Source organism: Phasianus colchicus, chromosome 10, assembly GCF_987193195.1.
Source record: "Phasianus colchicus chromosome 10, bPhaCol1.hap1.1, whole genome shotgun sequence".
Taxonomy (NCBI): Eukaryota; Metazoa; Chordata; class Aves; order Galliformes; family Phasianidae; genus Phasianus; species Phasianus colchicus.
The window spans coordinates 18387496-18408980 of NC_143445.1; the positions used below are offsets into that span (position 1 = coordinate 18387496).

The 21485-nt window shown below is 53.1% G+C and overlaps 1 protein-coding gene across 4 annotated transcripts in view; it reads left to right on the forward strand.

Annotated features, from left to right (window-relative positions):
- Window positions 1-3087: 3087 nt before the first annotated feature.
- The window catches only part of KCNAB1 (potassium voltage-gated channel subfamily A regulatory beta subunit 1), a 37466-nt gene continuing 19068 nt past the window's right edge, over window positions 3088-21485 (forward strand). The window contains exon 1 of one of the 4 annotated variants that reach the window (XM_090147598.1): window positions 3088-3384. In XM_090147598.1, coding sequence (XP_090003724.1) covers window positions 3116-3384 — 269 coding nt within the window. In that variant the 5' untranslated portion in view covers window positions 3088-3115. Of the gene's footprint in view, window positions 3385-5139; window positions 5391-11435; window positions 12034-17991; window positions 18099-21485 lie in introns of those variants that run through there. The other 3 variants (XM_090147599.1, XM_031603666.2, XM_090147600.1) reach the window with 3 other exon arrangements.

The following is a 21485-nucleotide window of genomic DNA, read 5'->3' on the forward strand; positions in this document are numbered from 1 at the left end:
AAAGGCATTAATTAACATCACCTGCATTTCGTTGTGCTCGGGTGTGATGTTTGGCTCTGGGCTGATTGCTAAAAATTCCACGAGAAGATGAAAGACTACAGGGAGCTGCTTCCTCATCAGGTTAATTGCAGCAGACGGACTCGCTGAGAGAGGAGCGTCAGTGCTGGATGTGTGCAGTGTGCAGCCATGCCAGGTGGGTGATGAACAACAGCACCCGTTAGCCTCTGCTGCTTCTAATTGCACTAATTGCACTGCCTTTGGCCCACGTGTGACAGTCTGTGCTAATCACAGAAGCACTGAGGCTGGAAAGGACCTGTGAGTTCCCCACCCTCACCTGCTCACTGCCCAATTCCTTCAGTGCCACATCTTCATGCTTCTGAGTACCTCCAGGGACTGTCACCCCACCACTGCCTGTGCCAATGCCCAACTGGTCCTTAGATAAGGAATATCTTCTGATATCCAACCTGAAAGATGTACCTCTGATGTAGTATTAAGACTCAAACACAGCCATGCAGCTCTTTCTGGGCCTGCAATGGGCAGCACAAACAGGAATTCTCTGAAATGTCTGCCTTGTTCTTCAGAGAGCTGGGCGCAATCTGGGCTGGGGATGCTGTGCTCCTGGGCTGGGCGCAGGGTCTGCTGAACTGCTGCTGGTTGCACAGGGGAGGCACTCAACCAATTAAGCACCCTGATGAATCTTTCCCTGATGAGATTCTAATTACCTTAGGTAGAGGATAGGGTGAAGAGAGATTGCTGTTAGCCTAAAGGCTATCACTTAGGCTTTTGCTAATTGGATCCTGCATTTGAAAATTACTCGGCTCCTATGGGATGAAATCTATATGTTGCTTAGCTATCACTTACAGATATTTTCCAGCTCAACCTGTACCTGTGCAAGGCTTGAGTTTTTCTGCTAGAAACCTGTAGGCAGGATCTTGCAGTAAGTGCTGCCCAGGCGTCCTGCTTGGGATATCCCTGTCTGCAGGCAGCTTCTAGGGATGTGCACCTAGCTAGACAATTTGGGGGAATGCTGATAGAGAGTGTAGCGTGGGGTTGGAAATGCAGGGATTCATTTTAAGACAGTTTTAAGTGGATGAATTTAAAGCAAATTTTGCTGGAACTGCTGGAGAATTGGTAGATCAGAATTTGCATCCTGTGTTTTGGAATGGGGCAGAAGAGATCTCTTGTGAGGGGACGTGCAGGTGGGGCTGAGCAGCCCAGGCTGGCACGGAACAGTTTGAGAGATACAAAAAGCAAAACGAAAAGGAAAACACTTCTAAATGCAAACGTGTGGAGTGCATTAATTCACCATGGAAACCTAATGCTCTTCTGAGCAGAAAGCATCTATTGGAGGCTGTTAGAAATGATTCTCTTATTTACATCTGAAAAGTACTAGGGTTGAGTAAAGTGGTGTCTGAGCCAGAGGAAAATGCAGGTTGGGTGTTAGGAAAATAATATTCTCTGGAAGAGCAGTGATGCAGTGTCACAGCTGCCCAGGGAATGCTGCGGTCACTGTCCCAGGAGGTGCTCCAGAACTGCAGGGACGTGGCACAGAGGGACGTGGGCAGAGGGGTGAGCTGGGGCTGGGCTGGGGATCTTAGAGGTCATTTCCAGCCTTCACAACTCTTAAAAATTGCTGTCGTGCACCTGTCAGGTGGACAAGAGGTGGTAGGGGAACGTTCTGCTTTCAGAGTAGCAGCACATTGCTTGTTCCTACTGGCCACCCCAGCAAAGGGACCACCTGTTTCACCGATGAGTGCCTGGACCTTGCCGACTGCAGCCCGTGCCAGGCTCACAGCCGTGCAGCTCAGCGCTGGGCACGCAGCAGCAGCGGTGTTAATCTGTGTCAGAGTGACTGTGTGATGCTGGCACAGAAGGGCTCACCCAGCTCAGCTCCCAGTGCCCATCAATGTTTAATGGCAGCTGGGCGGCTTGGCTTGCAGGCAAGCGATCCTGCTGCATGTTTTATAGGGTGAGCGGGCAGCTCCGGTGGCATTACTGACCCGTGGTACGTGGTGGGACGTGCACTGTCACAGGTCTGCTGTGAGACAAACAATGCTCCGTTAGGGAGGAACAAATAGCGAGCAGGTGCTTTAATGTGGTTACCTCTGTGGTGACTGATCCCTGCTCAGGGCCTTTGTTTGGGAACAGCTGCGTGGTGCTGTGGTTGGGTGAGTGGTAAACAAAAAGCTGGGTGAGCTCCCCGTGTGTTATGCAAATGTTTCAGAACTTTGTTTTGTTTTTCATAGAACCTATTATAGATCACAGAATGGTTTGTGCTGGGAGGACTTCTGATGGCCATCAGTCCAACCCCCTGCCATGTGCAGGGACACCCACAGCTCCGTCAGGTGCTCAGAGCCCCATGGCCTGACCACGGCTGTCTGCAGGGATGGGGCACCCACCCCTCTGAGCAAAGATGGATTTTGGTAGGCAGCTCCCAGGTGGAAGAACTTGAACAATCATATGAAGCCTGAAAAACATCTGTGAAAGGACTGTGTACTGCCTGAGTGGCGCAGGGCTGGCTTAGAGGCTCCTGGAGCTGCTGGAAGCTTCTCCTTTTTGGGAAGTGCTATGAAATGTACTGACGTGGGATAGCATTGTAGAACTGCAACGTGCTTAACATCCTAAGAGCCCTTAGAGTGCTTTTGGCCTCCCTCTTTCTCCAAACACAGAGCTGGTCATGCTCCTGAATGCCTGGTATGGTTTGTTCCGTGACCCCTTATTTCAAGGCAGAAGAAAGCATGTTCAGCTCGAGCATCCCTTCCTGACCAGATCTTCCCCAAGCACCACTCTCTCCACAAACCAATTGGTGAGAGCCCCAGCTTTGCTCTCCTCTGCAGGGCAGCCATATGGCCACACGCATGGAGGCTGCTTTGGGGTGAGGACCACACCGCGCCGTGCAGCCCATGGCCACAGCGGTGTGCCTTTCAGCCCCTGCAGGACGCCGTACAGATGTTTCCGTGCGGAGGTCGCAGCTCCCCTTTCGGGTTAAGCTCTGCGGCCACGTATCTAATTACGGCTCTGAGCTGGCAGAGGGTTATAGAGGGAGGACGGTGCGTGCCGCAAATCAGTTTAAATGATTTGAGGGCAGCAACTGCGCTCGGGGCCGGACGCAGCGATGCTGGCGGCACGCACGGGCACCGTGGGCAACAAGAACGCGGAGGAAGCACTGAAGCTGAGGAAGCAATCGGTGCTGTCCCTGGGCAGCAGGGAGCGAGCCTCGCGTGGCAGCGCCGAGGGCACCAAGGAGGCACGGGCGAAGCTGGCGGCGCAGCAGCGGGCACGGCGCCTGGCACTGCTGCGGGAGCTGGAGATGAGCTGGTACCTGCGTGGCTGTGAGCTCTCACACGAGCACACCGTCGCCTACACCACTGGCATGCCGCACAGGTAGGGCAGCCCGCGGCGCGACAGCCGTGCTGTGATAGCAGCAGTGATGGGAGCTCACCGCAGCGATAGCCATGCAAACGTCGCAGTGATAGCCGTGGCAGTATTGATAACAGCTGCTATAGCCATAGCAACGCTTATGTCAACTATGATAAGAATAGAAGGGTTTGGACTCCGTGGTTCTGGCATTTCCAACTTGTTATGGAAATTTTCCAGGCTTGTTATCCCTGGACCACGGTGAACTGAAATCACTGACCTTTTCAAAGCCTCCTTTCCCAGCTCCCACATTTCTTGTCCAAACCTACCTGTAATCATTTGGGCCCGTTTCTGGTAGCTGCTGTTTCCAGGTGGCTGTGGTTGCATCTGAGAGGGGCTCAGAAGCGGCTGCCAGTGTGTGGGGTGGTGTGGGTGACAGGGGAACATGAAAGGAAAGCGGTCTATAACCACGAGAGGTGGAGAAAGCAGCAATTCAGTGTGAAGCTATCAGACCACTTGCAACAAAGGAAGCCCAAACATCTCTGCAGGCTGAGACCAAGTGGTGGTGGCTGTTCTGTGGCACCATAAAGCCACAGGCGTGGGGATAACTTCTGGGAAAGGTGAATTCCTCGTGACACTGAGCCGTGCTGGCCCTGTGACTCTAAACCAGAGAAACTCCGATGTCTGAAAACAGCAGGGCGGCCTGTGGGAGTATTTCTTTGCCTTTGGTTCATCTTGCTTTAGAGATGAGCAGAGAGCTGGATCCAACAGGAGGTAAAACGGACAGGTTTGATGTAGGAGCTTGGATGGGGTGGAAGGATGGATTCCTAAATGCCCTGGCATTGTGGTGTGGGGAGGGGAGGACGGGTAACCCACATTTCCCTGCACAACTCCTCTCTGTGACATTGAATTATAATCTTTTAAAATATGTTTTCCTTTTTAGCTCAGCCCTTGTTTATCTGCTTTGAAAGCTTTAAGGATTAGCTGAGTGCATGATATATCCATCACTTGATTATTTAACTGATATTTCAGATGTATTTGAGATTGAGAGGAGAGCCAGGAGGTGGGCTGAGTGTTTAAAATATAAGAGCCCAGAAAACCTGCATCCTGTGCTGCTTCCTGAGCCAGGCACTGCTCTGGAGGCTCTGCTGCTGCCCCCAAACTCTGCACTGTTTCTCCCATCCTCCTGGGGATGCAGGAGGTTTCTGTACTGTGTGCACTTAAGAGAAACAGCTGCAAGCTCTGGGAACTCAGATCCCAGCCTTAAAGCCTGTGTGTTGGGTCAGAGGATAATGCAGCACTCAGCACAGGCTCAGTATTTCCCCTGTCTGCTTGGGTTATTTGTCTCTGTGGGGCTTTGGCTGCCTCGTTCCCCTGCATTTGCTTACACACAGCATCCTTTTGGGCCTTTAGAACGTCGCAGTGGAGGTTACAGAACCCTTCACCTGGGTTGTGACATTTTACACCAGGGTAGGTGAGCCCTCCAGGTTTGAAGGAGCCATGAAGGAGTCGCTTGCAGCACTCATCTCTCCACCCGAGGCCTCAAATAAACCCTGTGAGAATATTCTTTTTGACGTTTGTTGGCATTGGGTGGAATCCCAAACAAATATTTCTCATTCTCTAAATATAAGACCTGGGAAACAGGGTCAGCACTCCGTTCCCACTGGCAGCCCTCGCCCCTCGGAGCACTTTCCTGTTATTGGTAGACAGCACTGCGATCCCAGCCGGAGCCCACTTGAGTTGGAACGCTCCCCTTGCAACAACACAAAGGCAAGTGCTGCTGCACGGTGTGGGGCCATGCACTTGTACAAGCCCTCCTGTGCTGATATCCCACCCCACAAGCCGGCCCTGCAGAAAGCCAGCGAAGCGCCGCTGCGGGGCAAAAAGCTGAGCGTGGCTCCCAGAGACCATCCCACAGCTGGGGTTCGGAGAGCGAGGGGGGCCAGCGAGCAGAGGCAGCTGGAGAGGTTCCTCCACCTCCACGGGCTGTCACTGCACCAGAGCGTCCAGGCGCAGGCAGGGATGGTGTACAGGTATGGGCAGGTCTGCGTGGTGGGGCTGGCTGAGCTGTGGGCAGGGGCTGCCTGTGTCCTAGAGCCTCTGCAGGAGGGTTGCTGAGATCCAGGGGATGCTACAGTCGTTCTCTGTGCTGTTTGAATGCTGCAAGAAGTTTGCACGGCCTTGAGCGATGGTGAGTGCATGGGATGGCTTTAATCCCTGGGCTGGATGGGGTCCCGAGCAGCCTGAGCTGCCCCACGCCTGGGGTTCTGCTCTCAGCTCTGACTCTGTCACCCTGCGTGCACCTTGGCTGCTTGGCTTATGGGCTGTTCTTCATCCATCCGAGCCTTTAACGAGATGGAATAAAGCACTACAATACAGTTAATTTCTGCTGAAGATGATGGATTCCAGCAAATCCATTCTCCTGAGTCCGTGCATTTCTCACAGCTGACAGAAGCAGCCACGATATGTTGCGTTTCACACAGCCCAGCCCCAGCAGAACGAATGCTCTGCAGGACCATTTAGAACCTCTGGCATATGCTGTGGGGGTCCTTGTTGTTATGTGGGTCTTCTGATGCCTGTTTTCTAAAGATTTCTGTTCCACTTTGGGCCAAGGCTCACTGTGTAAACACTTCTCTTTCCCAGCATTGCTCAGTCACCTCCCAAAGTTTTGTTCCATATCTGTAGGTCTGATCTAAAGACAGAATGATTAAAGAAAAAAAGAAAGAAAAACTTTTTAATGAAGAGCTATTTAATTAACTGTGGCAAACAAAAGAACTGTTAATAAGAAACACTGCCTAAATGCTCATAAGCTGGTTTGTTCATAGGCTGATTAGTTCCTTTCCCTTTCATTGCTTTAGCAAATGCAGCTTAGTTCAGCCTGTTACAGAACAACAGGCAGAGCAGCAGTGCATCTCATGGCTTTGTTGCTGGCGCTAACAGCATTGCTCAGGCAATAGCAGCACTGCTCTCAGATGGAGCATGGTTGCTGCTGCTGGCTTCAGAGCACAGCTGTGTTGTGCTCTCTGGGATGTACATCACCATGCTGACATCTTCCCCACCCTGGTGCAGACCGATGGCTGTGCCCAGCTGTGCCCTTTGTTCCCTGCCAGCTGTCCTTTCTGTTAAGTGATTTCTCTTCCTGAGCTATGGCTCTCTAGTGCAAGGCAGGTATTCCCATGCCCAGCCATTTTCCAAATGATTTCTCTTTCCTCTCGCTGCTTATTGTTCACATTATTTTTCTACAGCTTTATGCATGAATGGATGAAGGTGGGCAAAGAGCAGCTGCGTGCAGCTTTATGGTCATGGGACCCTCGGTGTGCACGGTGCGGAGCCTCCTACCAGCACAGCAAGGCAGGGATCTCCTGTTCCCAGCAAGTCGCCCAAATGCACACCCATGCTCTTGCACACGTGTGCACACACATACTTTCCTGTGAAGTAATCTACTCTGAAGCCTCTGAGCTCCCCTCAGCAAGCACATCTGTTCCCATCATCGGTAGCAAAGCCATTTGCACACCTGCTTCTGCTCTCAGGGCACACAGCTTCTCCAGCACTGTGCCATGGCACTGGCACAGAGTGGGAGTTGTTTGCTCCCAGTGTGTTTTAAATGCCCCTTTTCAGCCCCCAGAATGCAGCTCTGTGACCCACTTTGCACACAGGGATGTTTCCTCATAATTGATTCCAGTCTGTGAGCCTCCGATCATTATCAGTGAATTATCAGCCCTGGATTTCTGAGCAGGGCGTGTGATGTCCCAGGGAGATGTGAGGAGGAGATGTGATGGGGAATAGGATGCCAGGCAAAATGTCCGTGACAAAAAGCATTGTTCCTAAACCATCAGCAGATGGCTGTGGGGTCTGCATGCTGGGGGAGCGCAGCAGCGATGGAGCTGAGCGGGGATGCTCTGCACCCCATGGAAATGCACCTTTTACTCCGTGTTTCTGCCCGTACTGTGGTGCTGGTGCTTGGGCCAACAGCTGCAAAGGGGATTTGGTTCCCTCCCGCAGCTCACCCAGTGCCTGCTGCCTCCTGATAAGCTCTGCTGAATTTTCTGTGTGTGGTTTCATTGTCGCTTGGCTCCGTCCCCATTCTGGATAGACCTGGGTAGCTGCAGCCGTGCAGGCACTGTCCTCTGCAGGGAGGCCCTGCACTCCTTGCTGGGTGACACTGCAGCAACTCGAGGGCTGTTTTCTGTTCAGGGTCCAAAAATGTGAAGTACCTTTGTAGGGTTCTTCCCAAAGGACCTTCATGGCAGCGGGGGGAGGTAGGAGTGCCATCACCCCTATGCTGCACCAGCTCCATGCACTGACCACAGCAGGTGACCCCGGTACTTTGGGAGTGCTTTCTCTCGACTGTTCCATCTCTGTCAGGCAGCACAAGGATTGTGGGGCAGAGTCCCTCTGCCTGCTTTGTGGGATGGCAGGAGAACCATGAAGGCTTGGAAAAATCCCTCTTTGGGAAGAACATATTTTAGCAGTGCTTATTACACATTATTGGTTTAAGCAAAATTGCTGCGGGTGGAATGTGAAGGGTGCAGCTCCAGAAGTGCTGCAGTTCCTGCAGGGGATGCCCTGTGGGCTCTGTGCTGTCCCCCACCCGCTGCCATGCAGGGAGCTGCTTTCAGCATCCAAGCCTCACATCTTAGAACATATTTCTTTACAGAACTTTATTTAGAGAAATGAGCTGCTACAAACTGCAGTCGGGTGGTGTTTGACGTGTATGGATAGCAGAATAATGTACGTAATTGCCTAAATTTACTATTCAATAAGCAGAGACGAGCTGGAAATACACAGCTTGGGCTGAGCTGCATTTGGAATAAATGTATTAATCACTATGCAAGGAACCTTGGGAAGACTGCGTTGTCTGCACGGTGCAGTGTGTGGCATAACAGAGAAGTGTTGGCTCAGCGCACATTGCTCAGTGCACACTGCTGGCCTCATGCTCCCTTCCTCACCCTGCCTGTGTTGTTGCACATTACAACAGCACTGAGATAGAGGGGTGCAAGCAGCCGCTGGGCTCATCCTTGGGGAAACCCTGACCTGCCCTTGGATGGAGTGGGGCTGCAGTCAGCACTGGGCTGGGCCCAGGCTGGGAGGTGGTTGAGAATGGGCAGCTGTTCCCCTTCAGTGATACTTAGCTGTATAAGTCTGTTCTGTAGGGTGAACTTATGCAGCTGGGCACCCTGCTGGCATCCTGCTCTGCTCTGATTAGAATAACCCCAAACACTCTATTTTCATGATAGTTTTGGTATGTTTATTGCTTGTTCCCACCCCAGGGGAATGATAACTCGAGCTTGGGCTAGTCCCTGTGCCACAGCTGGGCAGCATTTGTCATCTGCCCTCCTTGGTGTTGACTTTGCTGTGGTACATCCCTGCAGGGTCAGCCCAATTCCCGCTGCTGTCCTGCTACCTCGCCATGCTTGCATAGGAGTGATGTAGGGAGGTGTAATGGAGCTTCTCCATCAGCAGGCAGCCCAGCAGGAAGCCCGGTTGTTTTCTGCACTGAGATGGAGCAGAACTGCACACACTGTGCTCATAGCCAGAGCTTCTGAGGCACAATTTCTGTTGGGATGTGTGGTGAGGATTCACCATGGGTGTCTTGCAAGGCTCACATTACCTGCTGCAGCCCCAGTGCTGAGGTTTGAGTGGTGTGTGGGGATGGCTCCATGGAGGCAGCAGGGTCTGCAGTGAGCCCCAACTGGCACCGGGATGGGGCACAGGTTGGGGGGGCTCTGCATCTCCTGCAGTTGTGCCTTGGGACAGGACTGTGCCTTTATGGCAGTGGTGGGGGAATGTCTGTCCTGCAGAGCTTTCTGAGGTTAATCCCTGCCAGGTTCCTCCTCTCTGTTGCTTTTTGCTTTCTTCTCAGTGGTGCTGCCTGATCTGCAGCCTGCATGCAGCAGGAAGCCCCGCGGCTCTGGGCAGCCGAGCTCACCGGATGCCTTTTCCCTGCCAGCAGCAGAGGGAAAGCTGCAAACGTAGCAGCGGCGATGGTCACAGAGCAGAGCAGCGTGAGGAGCTTAAGGGCTGCTCTGTGCCGAGTAGAAAGGCTGGATGCTGGCTCTGCTTCTATGCAGAGCACTGCTGCGGCCGAACAGTTCTCCAAAGCTGCTCTGGAGCTGCCCAGGAGCTGTGCGCAGTGCAGGAGCTATCCAAGCAGAGCTGGGGGAACCAGGGGAAAGCAGAGGGGGAAAAAAAAAAAGGCTGCTTGGGAGCGAGCAGAAAAGCAGCTCCAATTTCCCCTTTAATGTCACACAGAGCTATGCAGCTATGCAGCACAGTACTGTGGCACACAGCTATGCAGCACAGTACTGTGGCACACAGCTATGCAGCACAGTACTGTGGCACACAGCTATGCAGCACAGTACTGTGGCACACTGATCGCTCGGGCTGTGACATAGAAGCTCGGTGCCTGCAGCACAGAGTGGTAATGAGCGAGGAGTTGCTCTCCCCCCCATATGATAGATACACAGGCACAACGTCAATAAAATATAGCTAAACTGGAAATAACTTCCTGTCTTGATGAAGAGGCTATGAGCAAAGAAACTTTGCCGAGGGGCTCATGTGACATTGGTGGGGCTGGGGCCGATCTCCTCCATGTCACTGCCTTCTCCTGGCAGTGAAGGATTTCGGCTAAAGAGCTTAAAGCAGCTGAGACGGCATTGTTATCGGTGACCTGGATTGGGTCTGCACAGCTCTGGGTTCCTGCAGCCTGCAGCCAGCTGAGCTCTGGCAGCAACCATCCTGAGAGCCCACCTCAGGCCCAAAATACATTTGGGTCATGCTTTAAAAGCTGTGTTAGGCTGCTCAGCATGTCTGCATAACAATTAAAAGCATAACTGCTTCATTTTCTTGGTTAATACTTCAGGTCTGTGCAGAGCTACCTGGGCATGGGCTGTGAAGAGGAAGAGGGCACAGCTTTGAGGTTTTTTACAACTAAAGCTGGTGACTTCATACCAAAAGAGGTATCCCACATTTGAAGTCCAAGAGCAGACTCACCAGGAGTTATTGCTTTTGGGACTGAGTGGCTGGAAAACCACAGTGGAAAAGGATCTGGGGATGCTGGTTGACATGAGCCAGCAGTGTGCCCAGGTGGCCAAGAATGCCAATGGCATTGTGGCCTGTGTCACTGCAAGAAAGACACTGAGCTGGGAGGGATCTGGAGCACATGCACTACGGGGAGTGGCTGAGGGAGTGGGATGGCTCAGCATGGGGAAGAGGAAGTGAAGAGAACATCTTATGGCTCTCTCCAACTCCTTGAGAGGAGGCTGTGTTAAGGGGGGTTGGCCTCTGCTCCCAGGTAACAGTGACAGGAGGAGGGGGTGATGGCCTCATGCCGTGCCAGGAGAGATTCAGGTTGGATATTAAGTGAAATTTATTCTATGGAAGAGCAGTCAGGCACTGTCACAGCTGCCCAGAGAGTAGTGGGCTCATCTTCCCTGGAGAGGTTCAGAACAATGGAGATGTGGCTTTGAGGGATGCTGGCAGTGGTCATTGGGGGGGTGGGTTGTGGTCGAGCTTGGGGATCCTAACCCTAGCCCTGGACAGCCTGGTCTAGTGGTTGGAAACCCTTCCTATGGCCAGAGGTTGGCACTCAATGGTCTTCAAGGACCCTTCCAGCTTAAGACATTCAGTGATCTTGGAGGTCTTTTCCAATCTTAATGAGTCTGTGATTCTACGATTCTCTCCTTGGGGTCCCTCTGCAAAGCACAGTGTGGGCAGCTGTGCCAGTGACCCTCAGTTCCACTCATTGGATGCGTAGCAGTGTTTATTTGAGAAGGGTAGCATTCATTTATTGATGATTTTGCAGTAACCTGACTCCAAACGTTGTGTCTGAGATGGCAACTCCCAGGCTATGAGCTCAGTTAGCCCAGCTTTTAGACGCTCGCCCCAAAGCCAGCCCTGCACCCCATCCTCCACTCCCCACACCCACAGATCCTCCCCAGCCCCCTGCCGAAGCCGAAGCGGGGGATGTTCGCTGCGGCCGTGCGGGGAGCGTGGGGCAGGAAGGAGTTAACCCAGCGGCACTCCGGAGCACAGCGCTTGTTCTCGCCCTCCCCCTCTTTTTTTTTTTCTTTCTTCCTTTTTTTCCCCATGATTAGCCCATTTTCAACGTCAAGCCGCTCCGAGCGCTGCTCTCCCCGCTGCTTCTTCCACCGGTGCCTTTGTGCCCGTACCAAAGGCAGCTCCTCTCCCGGGGGTAAAGCGGCCCTGGGGGGGCTCCGGGCGCCCGGCTGGGCTCGGGGCGCTCCCGCACCGATGTAACGCGGCGGCGGCGGCGAAGCCTGCGAGCACCGGGGACAGCTCCATGTTCCCCCGAGCGCCCGACTAAAGGCGGATGCCGCTCCCCGACCCACCGAGGCCGTCGGCGGGGGAGGTGTGACCGCGAGCCGGGCTTGGGTTGGGGGCTTCTGCCCGGCGACGTGCCCCAGGCACCGGCCCCCCCGGGGCGCGGGGCGAGATGCAGGTGTCCATCGCCTGCACGGAGCACAACCTGAAGAGTCGCAATGGGGAAGAGCGGCTCATCAGCAAGCAGAACGCCGCCGCGCCCAACGTGGTGAGCGCAGCCAGGGCCAAATTCCGGACCGTGGCGATTATCGCCCGCAGCCTGGGGACCTTCACCCCGCAGCATCACATCTCGCTCAAGGAATCCACCGCCAAGCAAACTGGCATGAAATATAGGTACGGTCGCGGCGCCCGTTGCTCGGTTGCGGTGCGTGATGGCTCTTTGCTTTGCAGCTCTATAGAATTTCCTCTCCGGATGCCTCCGGTGTCAGAAGAGAAAGCTGCTGAGATTTAGGGGATCCTTAAACCTCTGCATAACCAAATGGCATTCACGTGCTAAGGCTTCTGCTGGCGTGTGTGCCTGTGATTTTGCATAAAGAACACCCGTGTGGGCTGTAAGGGATACTTGTGAATTTATGGCACTGCTGTTAAGATGGTTCCCATGAAGTGCTTGACATAACTTACGCTGATGTTAATGAGCAGAATCAATTAGCAAAGCACGTTGGAGGCTGGACAGGAAAAGTTCATTTGCAGCGTGCACGGAGCGAGGGGGAGCAGCTGCCCTCGGTGCCGCTCCATCCCGGGGACCACTCACAGACTTCAGCCAGGGCAGGGGCAGTGAGATACAGAAGGAAATCACAAGCATTCCTACAGAACGTTTTGCACAGGTTGCTCATAGTCTGGAAAACCAGTAGAAGGCTGCTCCTTTGTTCTAAGATGCTCCAGCTGATGGGCTTCTCTGCCACACCTTCAGCTGAAAAAAGAGGGCTCTCCTAGCTTTGTCACTTTGCTATTTTTGGTTGGGATGTCCCCTCATCAGCTGCTGGGGGACAGATCCCGACTGAGCAGAGCCCATGGGGGTCAGGGCTCTGCAGCCGTGGGGTGGGCACTATGCCCTGTGCTGGGCTGCTGCTCGCCACCAGGTGTGTGCAGCACGGGGCTCACTCCACGCAGCACTGCTGTTACGAAGATGGCAATAGCAGCACTCTGCGAGTGGCACAGACAGAGCAGGGTGCACAGACACAGAGCGGGTGGGATGCTCACTGCTGTTTGCTGTGCATTGTGGGTTTGGCCCCAGTGACTTCCTGGGGCCGTGCCTGCTGCCCTACACTGCTGTGTGCACAAGCACGGAGCATTACAGATGTAACCTATCACCAAGTCACAGCTTCTGCTTGTTAGCATTGTGGACCATGTGCTGACTGTCAGCAGTTATTCCTGCTGTTTTCCTGGGGCTTCCACAATGACCAACGCATGAGGTGGTTGCACTTTCTGCTGCCATGCAGAGTTGGGGCTCTATAACTCATCCCGGGCTTAGTTCTGGGGAAGGTTTCTCCAGTGAGGGCTGAGCTCTGCCTCCAGCTGGCGGCTGGCACAGCTCCACCGGCTCCCGGCTGCGGGCAGCCTGGGGACTGCAGCAGGAATAGCATCGCAGCTGTGATGGGGCTGAGGCTTTATCCTTGTGACTAATCCCTGGTTCTGCTCCCAAATCTCTCCATACCTAGAGGAGATTTCTCCCCCAAGAGAAGCAGCATGGGGGAAATGGGAGGAAGAACTGCACAAAGCTCCCGGCTCAGCCCTGGTGCTGCTGCTGGATCGAGGTAACCTTTAGTTAGGGAAAAGGCTTTCCAGCAGTGACAGAGCTGATGTTTCATGTTCCTCTCTGTTTCCTCAATCCAAGGGAAATTCCGTGCCTGGAGAAGCCCAAGGCTTTCCCCAACAGCTGCAGTAGTACTGCTGTAAAGTCCTCAGCTCCCTTGTATTTCAGGCTGAAGTCCTTCCCAGTTCATTTTCTGCTTGCATTATGTCACTGCTGACAAGCTTTACAATGTGTGCTGCCTGAAGTGACGTGCTACTTAGGATGCCTTTTGTTTTATGCTAAAAATACAGCACTCCAGCACTGCTGAGTACCTGCACAGAACATGGGGGTGCTGTGGTTGGAGAGGATCTGTGTCATTGCCATAATACATTGCCATAGGACACTGACATGGGGCATCGCCACGGGGCACAGCATCACCATGGGGCATTGCCTCGGGGTATGGCATTGCCTTGCTGCAGGGCCTTAAGGCATTGCCATGGAGCACTGCCATGGGGCACAGCATTGCAGGGAACCTGGTGCTGCGGACAGCAGGCCATTTTTGAGAGTGATCCTTGTCTTGCTGTGTTTGTGTACAGGGAGATGGTGACAGAGAGAGCATTGGGGAGCAGAGTTGGCAGTGGGGCTTTTCGTGATATGGCTCATTTCTGGCTTTGCTCCAGATGAGAGAACAGATTGGAACATAAAATACGAAGCTCACTGGAATAAATGCATTCTTTTAGGAATGTCTGCAAATGTTAGGATCCAGGTGTGTTTCCATGCTCACATTTCATTTGTTCCATCTCACTTCGTTTCCTTCACGTCTAATTATGGCATCACCCAGGCATCAAAGCAGCACAAAGCAAGCAGTGCACGGCTGCAGGAAGTGAGCTGCCATGTGCCATGAGCCCACGTGTGGCCGTGCCATGGAACCATCAGATGGGGCTTCCCCATGTCACTACTTGTGACAGCTGCATCACCATGGGGGGGGGGGGTGTTGGGTCCTGTCTGGGGGTGCAGCATTCTTCCTCTTTGCCTGGGTGTTGCAGCTGCAGGGCTGCAATCTGCAGTATTGGGAACAAAGTGCAGGCACAGGTGGGTGCTGCGATGGGTGCGGGGCTGCCACCCCTCTGCCCCCCCACAGCTCTGTGCCATGGGGCAGAGCCACTGCGAGGGAAGCCGTGACAAATAGGGTGCCAGAACATCCTGCTTCCCCACCCAGATCAGCCTCTGGTGGCAAACACAATTGGTGCATGCAATGAGGATGAACCCCCACTGTAGTCCCATTGTTCCCTCTGCACAGTGCTGCACCCTCCCCTCACACCAGGGACTCAAGCTTCCTCCTCCACTCCTCCTGCACACACCATGGGCCACAAGAAACGTTGCAATGCTGTCAGCAAGGTATGGATTTCCCATACAGACGCATTGCGTTAGGAATGCCAGCGCTGCATTGGCAAAGCTTTGTGGGCAGATGCCAGGCAGTGGAAGTGCACAGTGCATGAGTTGAGTGAGCTCCCCGCTGCTGTGCCCTGTGGTGAGCGGGGATCTCCTTGTGGTAATTTGGGGCTCGGGTCCTCCCTGTCCCTGCCTGCTGCTATGGACATCAGGCAGATGGCTGCCTCGTGTGTTCAGGAATTCATAGCTTTTGCTGCAGTTATGGGTAGCTTTAAGCACTGTCAGGCAATAGCCCAATTATTCTGCCACAAGGTTACATATTATTTCAATAGCTCTCTGGGATTTTTTTTATAGCTCGTAGCCTGAGCTTCACTTTATTGCTGTAAGACCGCTCCAGTGAGCAGAAAGGGTTTGCCCTTACATTCACAATGCATTTGCCCCCAGGACTGCAGATTTAATGGATCCAAAGGAGCCGCCTCTCCTCCTCCAGGTTCCATCTGCACAAAGGGGTTTGAGGTGAAGCTTTGAAGCAGAGCCTGTGGGTGGCAGCTGTGCCTCAGAGCTGTGTGCAGGGTCTGCCACTGTCACCATCGGATGGGACGTGACAGTGGGTGAGAGGAGTGCTGGCATGGGGTGCTGGCACTGGTGCCATGGGACAGTGGCACTGGGTGGCACTGGGAGGCGATGAGCTCTGGAAATGTGAGATGCAGTGTGATGGCAGTGCCACACGTTGTGGCTGTGGGTGGCAGTGAGCTGCTGGGCAGCAGGCTGCAAGCTTCTGGGCTGCCGGCATGGATGGATGCCACATCCACTCCCGGGCTGCTCCTGTGTTGGGTTTTTTTTCCATTTAAACACCACATGACAACATTAATCTAATGCTTAAATGGGTGAAAGAAAGGATGTGATGTAGAAACACTGCTAACTTAATTGCCAGTGAAACGCACAGTTTAAGGCATTTAAAAAGTATCGTCCCAGCATGGCCACTTCAGCAGAGTCCAGTTGGAATTTCGAGCAGAATATCTTTTATTTCAGACTATTGCTACAGCATAGAGTCTTGAGGCATTCACTGAGAGTGGGACAGGGCAGCGCTCAGTGCTCAGGGCAGATGCACAGCCCTGTGCAATGCTCATTGTAGGGCCCTGCAGAGCTCCGGGGGCTTTCGGAGAGCTGAGCCTCCACCTCTGTGCATGCAGTGCTTCCCACGCTGCAGGGAGCAAAGCTGGGTGCCAGCACTGCACACCCTGCTGAGCGCAGAGCACGGGGAACTTCAGTGCACGTGGGACAGCAGCAGCACTCGCTGCAGCCCCTGCACTTGGCTGCAGCCCATGCACTTCCCCTCATCTGCATTTTAATGCGTCATCGGCAACTTTCTAAAGGATGCAGCCAAGAAAATTGCAGGGAATTTCAGCTCAGACAGCTGCCTCCATGCCTGTGGCTGCGTGTGTGGCGGGGATGGTTCGGGATGTGTGAAGAGAGCAGAGGGCAGAGCACAGCTGCACCCCAACACCTGCAGCCCTGCACTGCCAACTACTGCTAGAGCCGTGAGCAATGGTGTTGTGCTGCTCAGGAGTGCTTTGAGGAGCAGCTCCTTGCTCCAGCACTGCACTGGGCCCCAGAGCCACAGCTTCACCCTGCATGCTGTGAGCAGCTGGCCAGCATGATCCGGGCCAGCACTTGTACTGCAAACTTTGCATGCAAACCCATCGGTGTACTGTCATGCTCCAGCAGTGCGAGGTGTGCAGTCTGTCACCAGCTCAGAACAGCAAGAGCAGCACAGCAACGTCTGCTGGGTGCTGGGCCTCTGGGGGTGGTGACTGAGCAGTGCCAGCAGCGGGGAGTTCTGTGCCCACCTTTCTCCCTCCTGCCTGCTCGCACTCAGAGGGAAAGCTGTGGGTCACTGCCCTGCTGCCAGGCTCCTGCAGGAGCTCAGCCCAGGAGCTTTGCTGGGCCTCGCTGCTGTGTGAAGCAGCCTGTTTGCAGGGAGCAAATCGCATATTTTATTCATTTTCTGTTCAAAAAGAAGCTGTTCCAAAGCAATAATGGGGATGTTTCCAAGCAACGTTGTTTTCCCCCTGCAAGCCTCAGGAATGGTGACATTTTTGTGCATTTTGGTAACAATAAACCAAACTGCCTGCAGATGATCCACAGGAAAGCCTACTCCTCCTTTCCCAGCTTTGCTTATGGGATGCAGGCTGCTAGGGTACCAAAGGAGCCCAGGGCAGCCCTGGGGATGTGGAATCCTTGTCCTCGTTGCCAGCTGCCACAGGGGATGAGGACTCATGTGGGATGCATCCCCTTGGTCTGGTGTTACTGGAAAAGGTCAGCTGCTGTGGGCAGTGGCATCAACACAGGGTGAGGAAACTGGGGGTGGAAAGGGAGGAATGGCGTTATTGGAGCTCTTCTGAGCCTGATTATTCTTCTGTGGGTGTGGAGTCTGAAATGCTTTAGTCACTCTGTGTGGTATTGCATAGATTTTATTTAAAACTTCTTTCTTAAAAAACATGTTTGTCTCATTTCTGATAGATAGCTAAATGGACGGATGAATAGAGAGATGGATGGATAGATGGGCCGTGGCTCAGAGGGCTTGGTGGTGATGGGTTGACAATCAGGACTTGGTGGTCTTAGTAGTCTTGTCCAACCTCAATGATCCTGTGATTCTGTGATTCTATGGGTGGACCAGTGGATGAACAGATGGATGGATAGCTGGATATATGGAGGGATAGATAGGTAGATAGATGGGTGGGCAGGCAGACAAGTTGGATACCTTCATCTTGCTGCTTCCACGGCACTGTCGGAGGTCACTAAACCTTAAACAAGGTTCTCTCAGCCAAGCAGAGACAAGCAAAGCTGCAGGCTCTGAGCAGCTCAGCCCTTGCTTAGTGACACAAAGTCTGACTCTTTTTCTGCCTCTCCTGCACAGGGTGGTTTGGGACACCTGCAATGGGGGCAGCTGCTGAAGATGCACCATGCAGTAGTTGGGATGGCAGGGGTTGTTTGTGGGGCTGCACTGAGATGTTTCTGCATAACCAGGTGTGTTTGTTCCTGATTGCTTTGTCCTATCATTGTAGCAGGCAGCAGCTGTCGGCTAATTAGCTGATTAAGCAGCACAGGAGGCACTGGCCATAAATCACTGCCAAGAGGGCTGTAGGTTTTGGGTGTGTGACTATGCTCCCCACACGGAACCACAGGGCAGTCTCAGGTGCTGCCTGAGAGGTGTGTGGGGGCTGTGGCAGGGCCAACAGTATGAAAAACAGCAGGTCAGGTCTGCAGCTGGGTGAGTGCTTCTTCCTATGGGGGTACAGAGAGCCTAGAGGAGCCTGGGACTTGGGGAGCTCAGGGCTTGGGATTGCAGTGATGCAGGTTGTGGTGGTGCTTGGCGCAGGGATGCTCCCTGCAGTAATGCTGCCTCCAGCATTGCAGCTATCACTGGGCTATGCTACACATTCCCCTGCACTAGAGTTAATTAAAAGCAGTTAATTACAATTGCTTTCTGCCCTGTGCCACAGGAGACAAGCACCACTCTTGCCATATGGCATGGGCTGCCTCTTCGGTATGCTTTCTCCCCTTTCCCTTTGATTAAGGACAGTCAGCTCTGAGCGTCCCTGGGACATGGCCAAGCATGCTAAGTCCCACTGTGGCCCCTACCCATAGAGCAGAAATGAATCCTATATTCCTTTTGGTCCTGCTCAGCCCTGAGTGCACTGTCAGCATTTACTCTTTAGAGGAAATAATTAAAGTCAAAGTGACCGTGAGATACCCAGGGGAGGCATTGGCTGAGCTTGGGGCACAAAGAGGGGCTGTGCTTGGGGTCTGTGCTGAGTGGGTTTGCTGCTGTGCCGTGCTGATACTCCTCACACCTGGCTGGTTTCACTTGAAAGGGTTTTTGTGAGCTTGGGTGAGGGGAGCTTCAACGAGCAGGGTTTATAATTGGCTGCCCTGTGCACCCCTGAGTTAATTGGGACAGGGCATCACAGGGAAGGACGTTTTTCAAGCAAGAAATGATATGGTGTTACTTAACAAGCTGTCTATAGCAGAGATGGGGAAGGAGCTTGCATGCAGCTACTGCAGAGAGAGGACCTTCCTGAGGAAGTAATGGAGTGGAATTGAGAAGCTAAAGCACTCAGGCTAAGTGCTGTGGAACGATGCTGAGAGCCATTGGGGCAACCCCAGCCCCCAGGAGTGGGGAGAGCACCAAGCTGCAGCACCCATCACTGCCCACAGCAGCCTTCTGCTCCTTTTTCCCTTTTCTTTTTTCCTGCTGTGAGGTTTGCTCTGGGTTTTCTAAGGCACTGCATGCCATTTGCTCCCCCTTGCACTGCTGCTGTGTGTGCAACTGTGCTGCAGGATGGATGGTGGCAGCCCTGGGCCTATGCAGTGGCTGTGGGTGCTGACAGAGGCACCTTCACTAGGAGAAAGTTGTAAAGGAGAAGTGAAAAGCAAACCTAGAACTGGAGGAAAGCTTTGCAACTCATGTGGATGCCCTCCTCCTGTGAAAAGGGGTCCCTGAGGGCTGCAGGCAGCCAGCGGTGCCACTGAACATAGTTCCCATCAGATTTCTTCCAGAGAAGGAGTTAAATGGCCTCAGGGAGCTGCTAAGCACTGTGATTAGTCTCACTTTTCATTGCCAAATATTCATCTTGGTTTTAAGCCTTTTTGTCTTTTTAACTAAAATTAACTTTTATTTCAGACATAATCTGATCTTCCTACAGTGCCACATCACAAAGAAGCATCCCCTGGGGATGGGTTTCAGCCTTTGTTCTGAGATTCCCGAAAATAAGCCTTTTTTTCCCCCTCCTTGAATTCTTACAGTCAGTCTTTATCTCAGATGCCTCTCGTTATCCTCTGTTCTGCATTTCCTGTGCAATGCATTGTTCCCCCTCTTTTCCACTTCCCATCACTGAACCCATCATCCCTGTGGTTGGAAGCCACCGTTGTTCCCTTCTTGTGAACATACCACTGTGGCTTCAGCCGCACCATGAACTCCTCCTGCATGTTCTTCGGCTCTGTTGCACCTCTCCATCCAATATTTGAATGGTTCTGCTCAAAGATTTGCTCTCAGCAAAATGCCCAACAAGCAAAACACTTTTTCCCCCAGTTCTGTGGAAATAAAAGGCTCTGCTTATTCAGCATCGCAGCCAGGTCTGGAACCAAATTCTCTTTGATGAGCATAATTTCGTGTGTTTAAAGGGCTGCAGAGACTTTCCAAGGTGCCAGGTGCTCACTGATGCAGAATCTTGCTGACCACATTGTGACAAAATACCCCTGCTTTTTTTCCTGCAAGCTCCATAAACTTGATGGTATCTTGCAAGATTGCATCTTTCCATCTCTGCCCGGATAAAAATCTTGTGAAGTTTAGGAGGGGAAAAAAGGTGAGCAAATACTTCAGCCTGGAGCGTCCTCTCTCATAATGAGTGCATGGACTGTGGTGCAGTGATGGATGTCCCTCTGCTCCTGGGGCTGTGGCACTCAGGGTCCAAGCTGGCTGCTGTGTCCCACCCTCTCCTCATGCTGGTACCCAATGTCTTCAGCTCTGGGATGGGACTGGCTCAGGGCTGATGCTTTCAGGTGGGGTTCTCGGAGAGGTTTTTGTTTGCTTTTTCTGAAAATGAAGCTGCTTGTCTTTAGGCTTTGTTTTTTGTAACTAGGGATGTGATGTGGAATGCATCTCAGCTCCTGCTGATGGTGCTCTGGTCCCGCACAGTGCAGAGACAGGGATGGCAGAGGTGGGAGCAGCAAGGAGAGCTGAGCGTGTGAGTGAAGGATGGATCTGAGCTGCTGGGGTTCAGCACACGGACCCAGGTGCTCTGTTTCATGGCATCTCCCCCCTGCAGCACGGGCTCCCAAAGTGCAATGTCCTGCGGGAGCAAATCAGCAGCATCAGTGCAAGCCTAACAGCTGTTGCAGTGCCACAGGGCCACGAGCTCACACTGTGAGGCAGCAGGTGTGGGAGTGCCATTGCTGTGCCACGCCGTGCACTCAGTCCCTGTCCTATGTGCGAGGAAGAGCTTTTCTCATCCATGTCCCAGGGCACAGCACTGTGATGTGAGCAGTTTGGGCAGCTCCTGCTGGCTGAGGATGCTCTGCTCCGTACAGGGCAATGCTCAGTGCTGGGGGTTCTGCTGGAAGCCATGGGGCTGGGGCTGGGACTTCTGCAGCTTCCACCCTCCAGTTAGTTGGAAACAAACCATTGATTTCACTTGGTGATTTTGCAGCTTCCAGGTATGTGTGCATGTATGTGTGTGCATAAATAAACATGTGCAGATAATGTATCTGCATCCAATGTATCTGCATATATGTGCACACTTGGAAGATGCAAGTTGGTATGTACATGTATTTTTTTCTGCTTTATTTTGTGCGTGTACACATGTGGCTTCTTTTAAGGGGCTGAGAGGCGCCAGCTCTGGAAGGCTTTTGTTTGCTCAAGGCATCTATCTGCCCCAGGAACGGTCCCCAGATCAATGGCCACATGCTTCTGAGCAGTGTGAGGGCTGTGCTGGAGGCAAGGTGCCCCAGGCAGGTGTTGATTCTGCTTGCTCTGTGTGCAGCCTTCCTGCTAATTGGAGCATGTGAATGGAGGGGCAGTGCCCAGGAGGGGGGTTATGAGACACTGGGGCAACTGTGGGCTGCTGGCCCCATTGAGCTCTGCGTGCCTCACTCATTT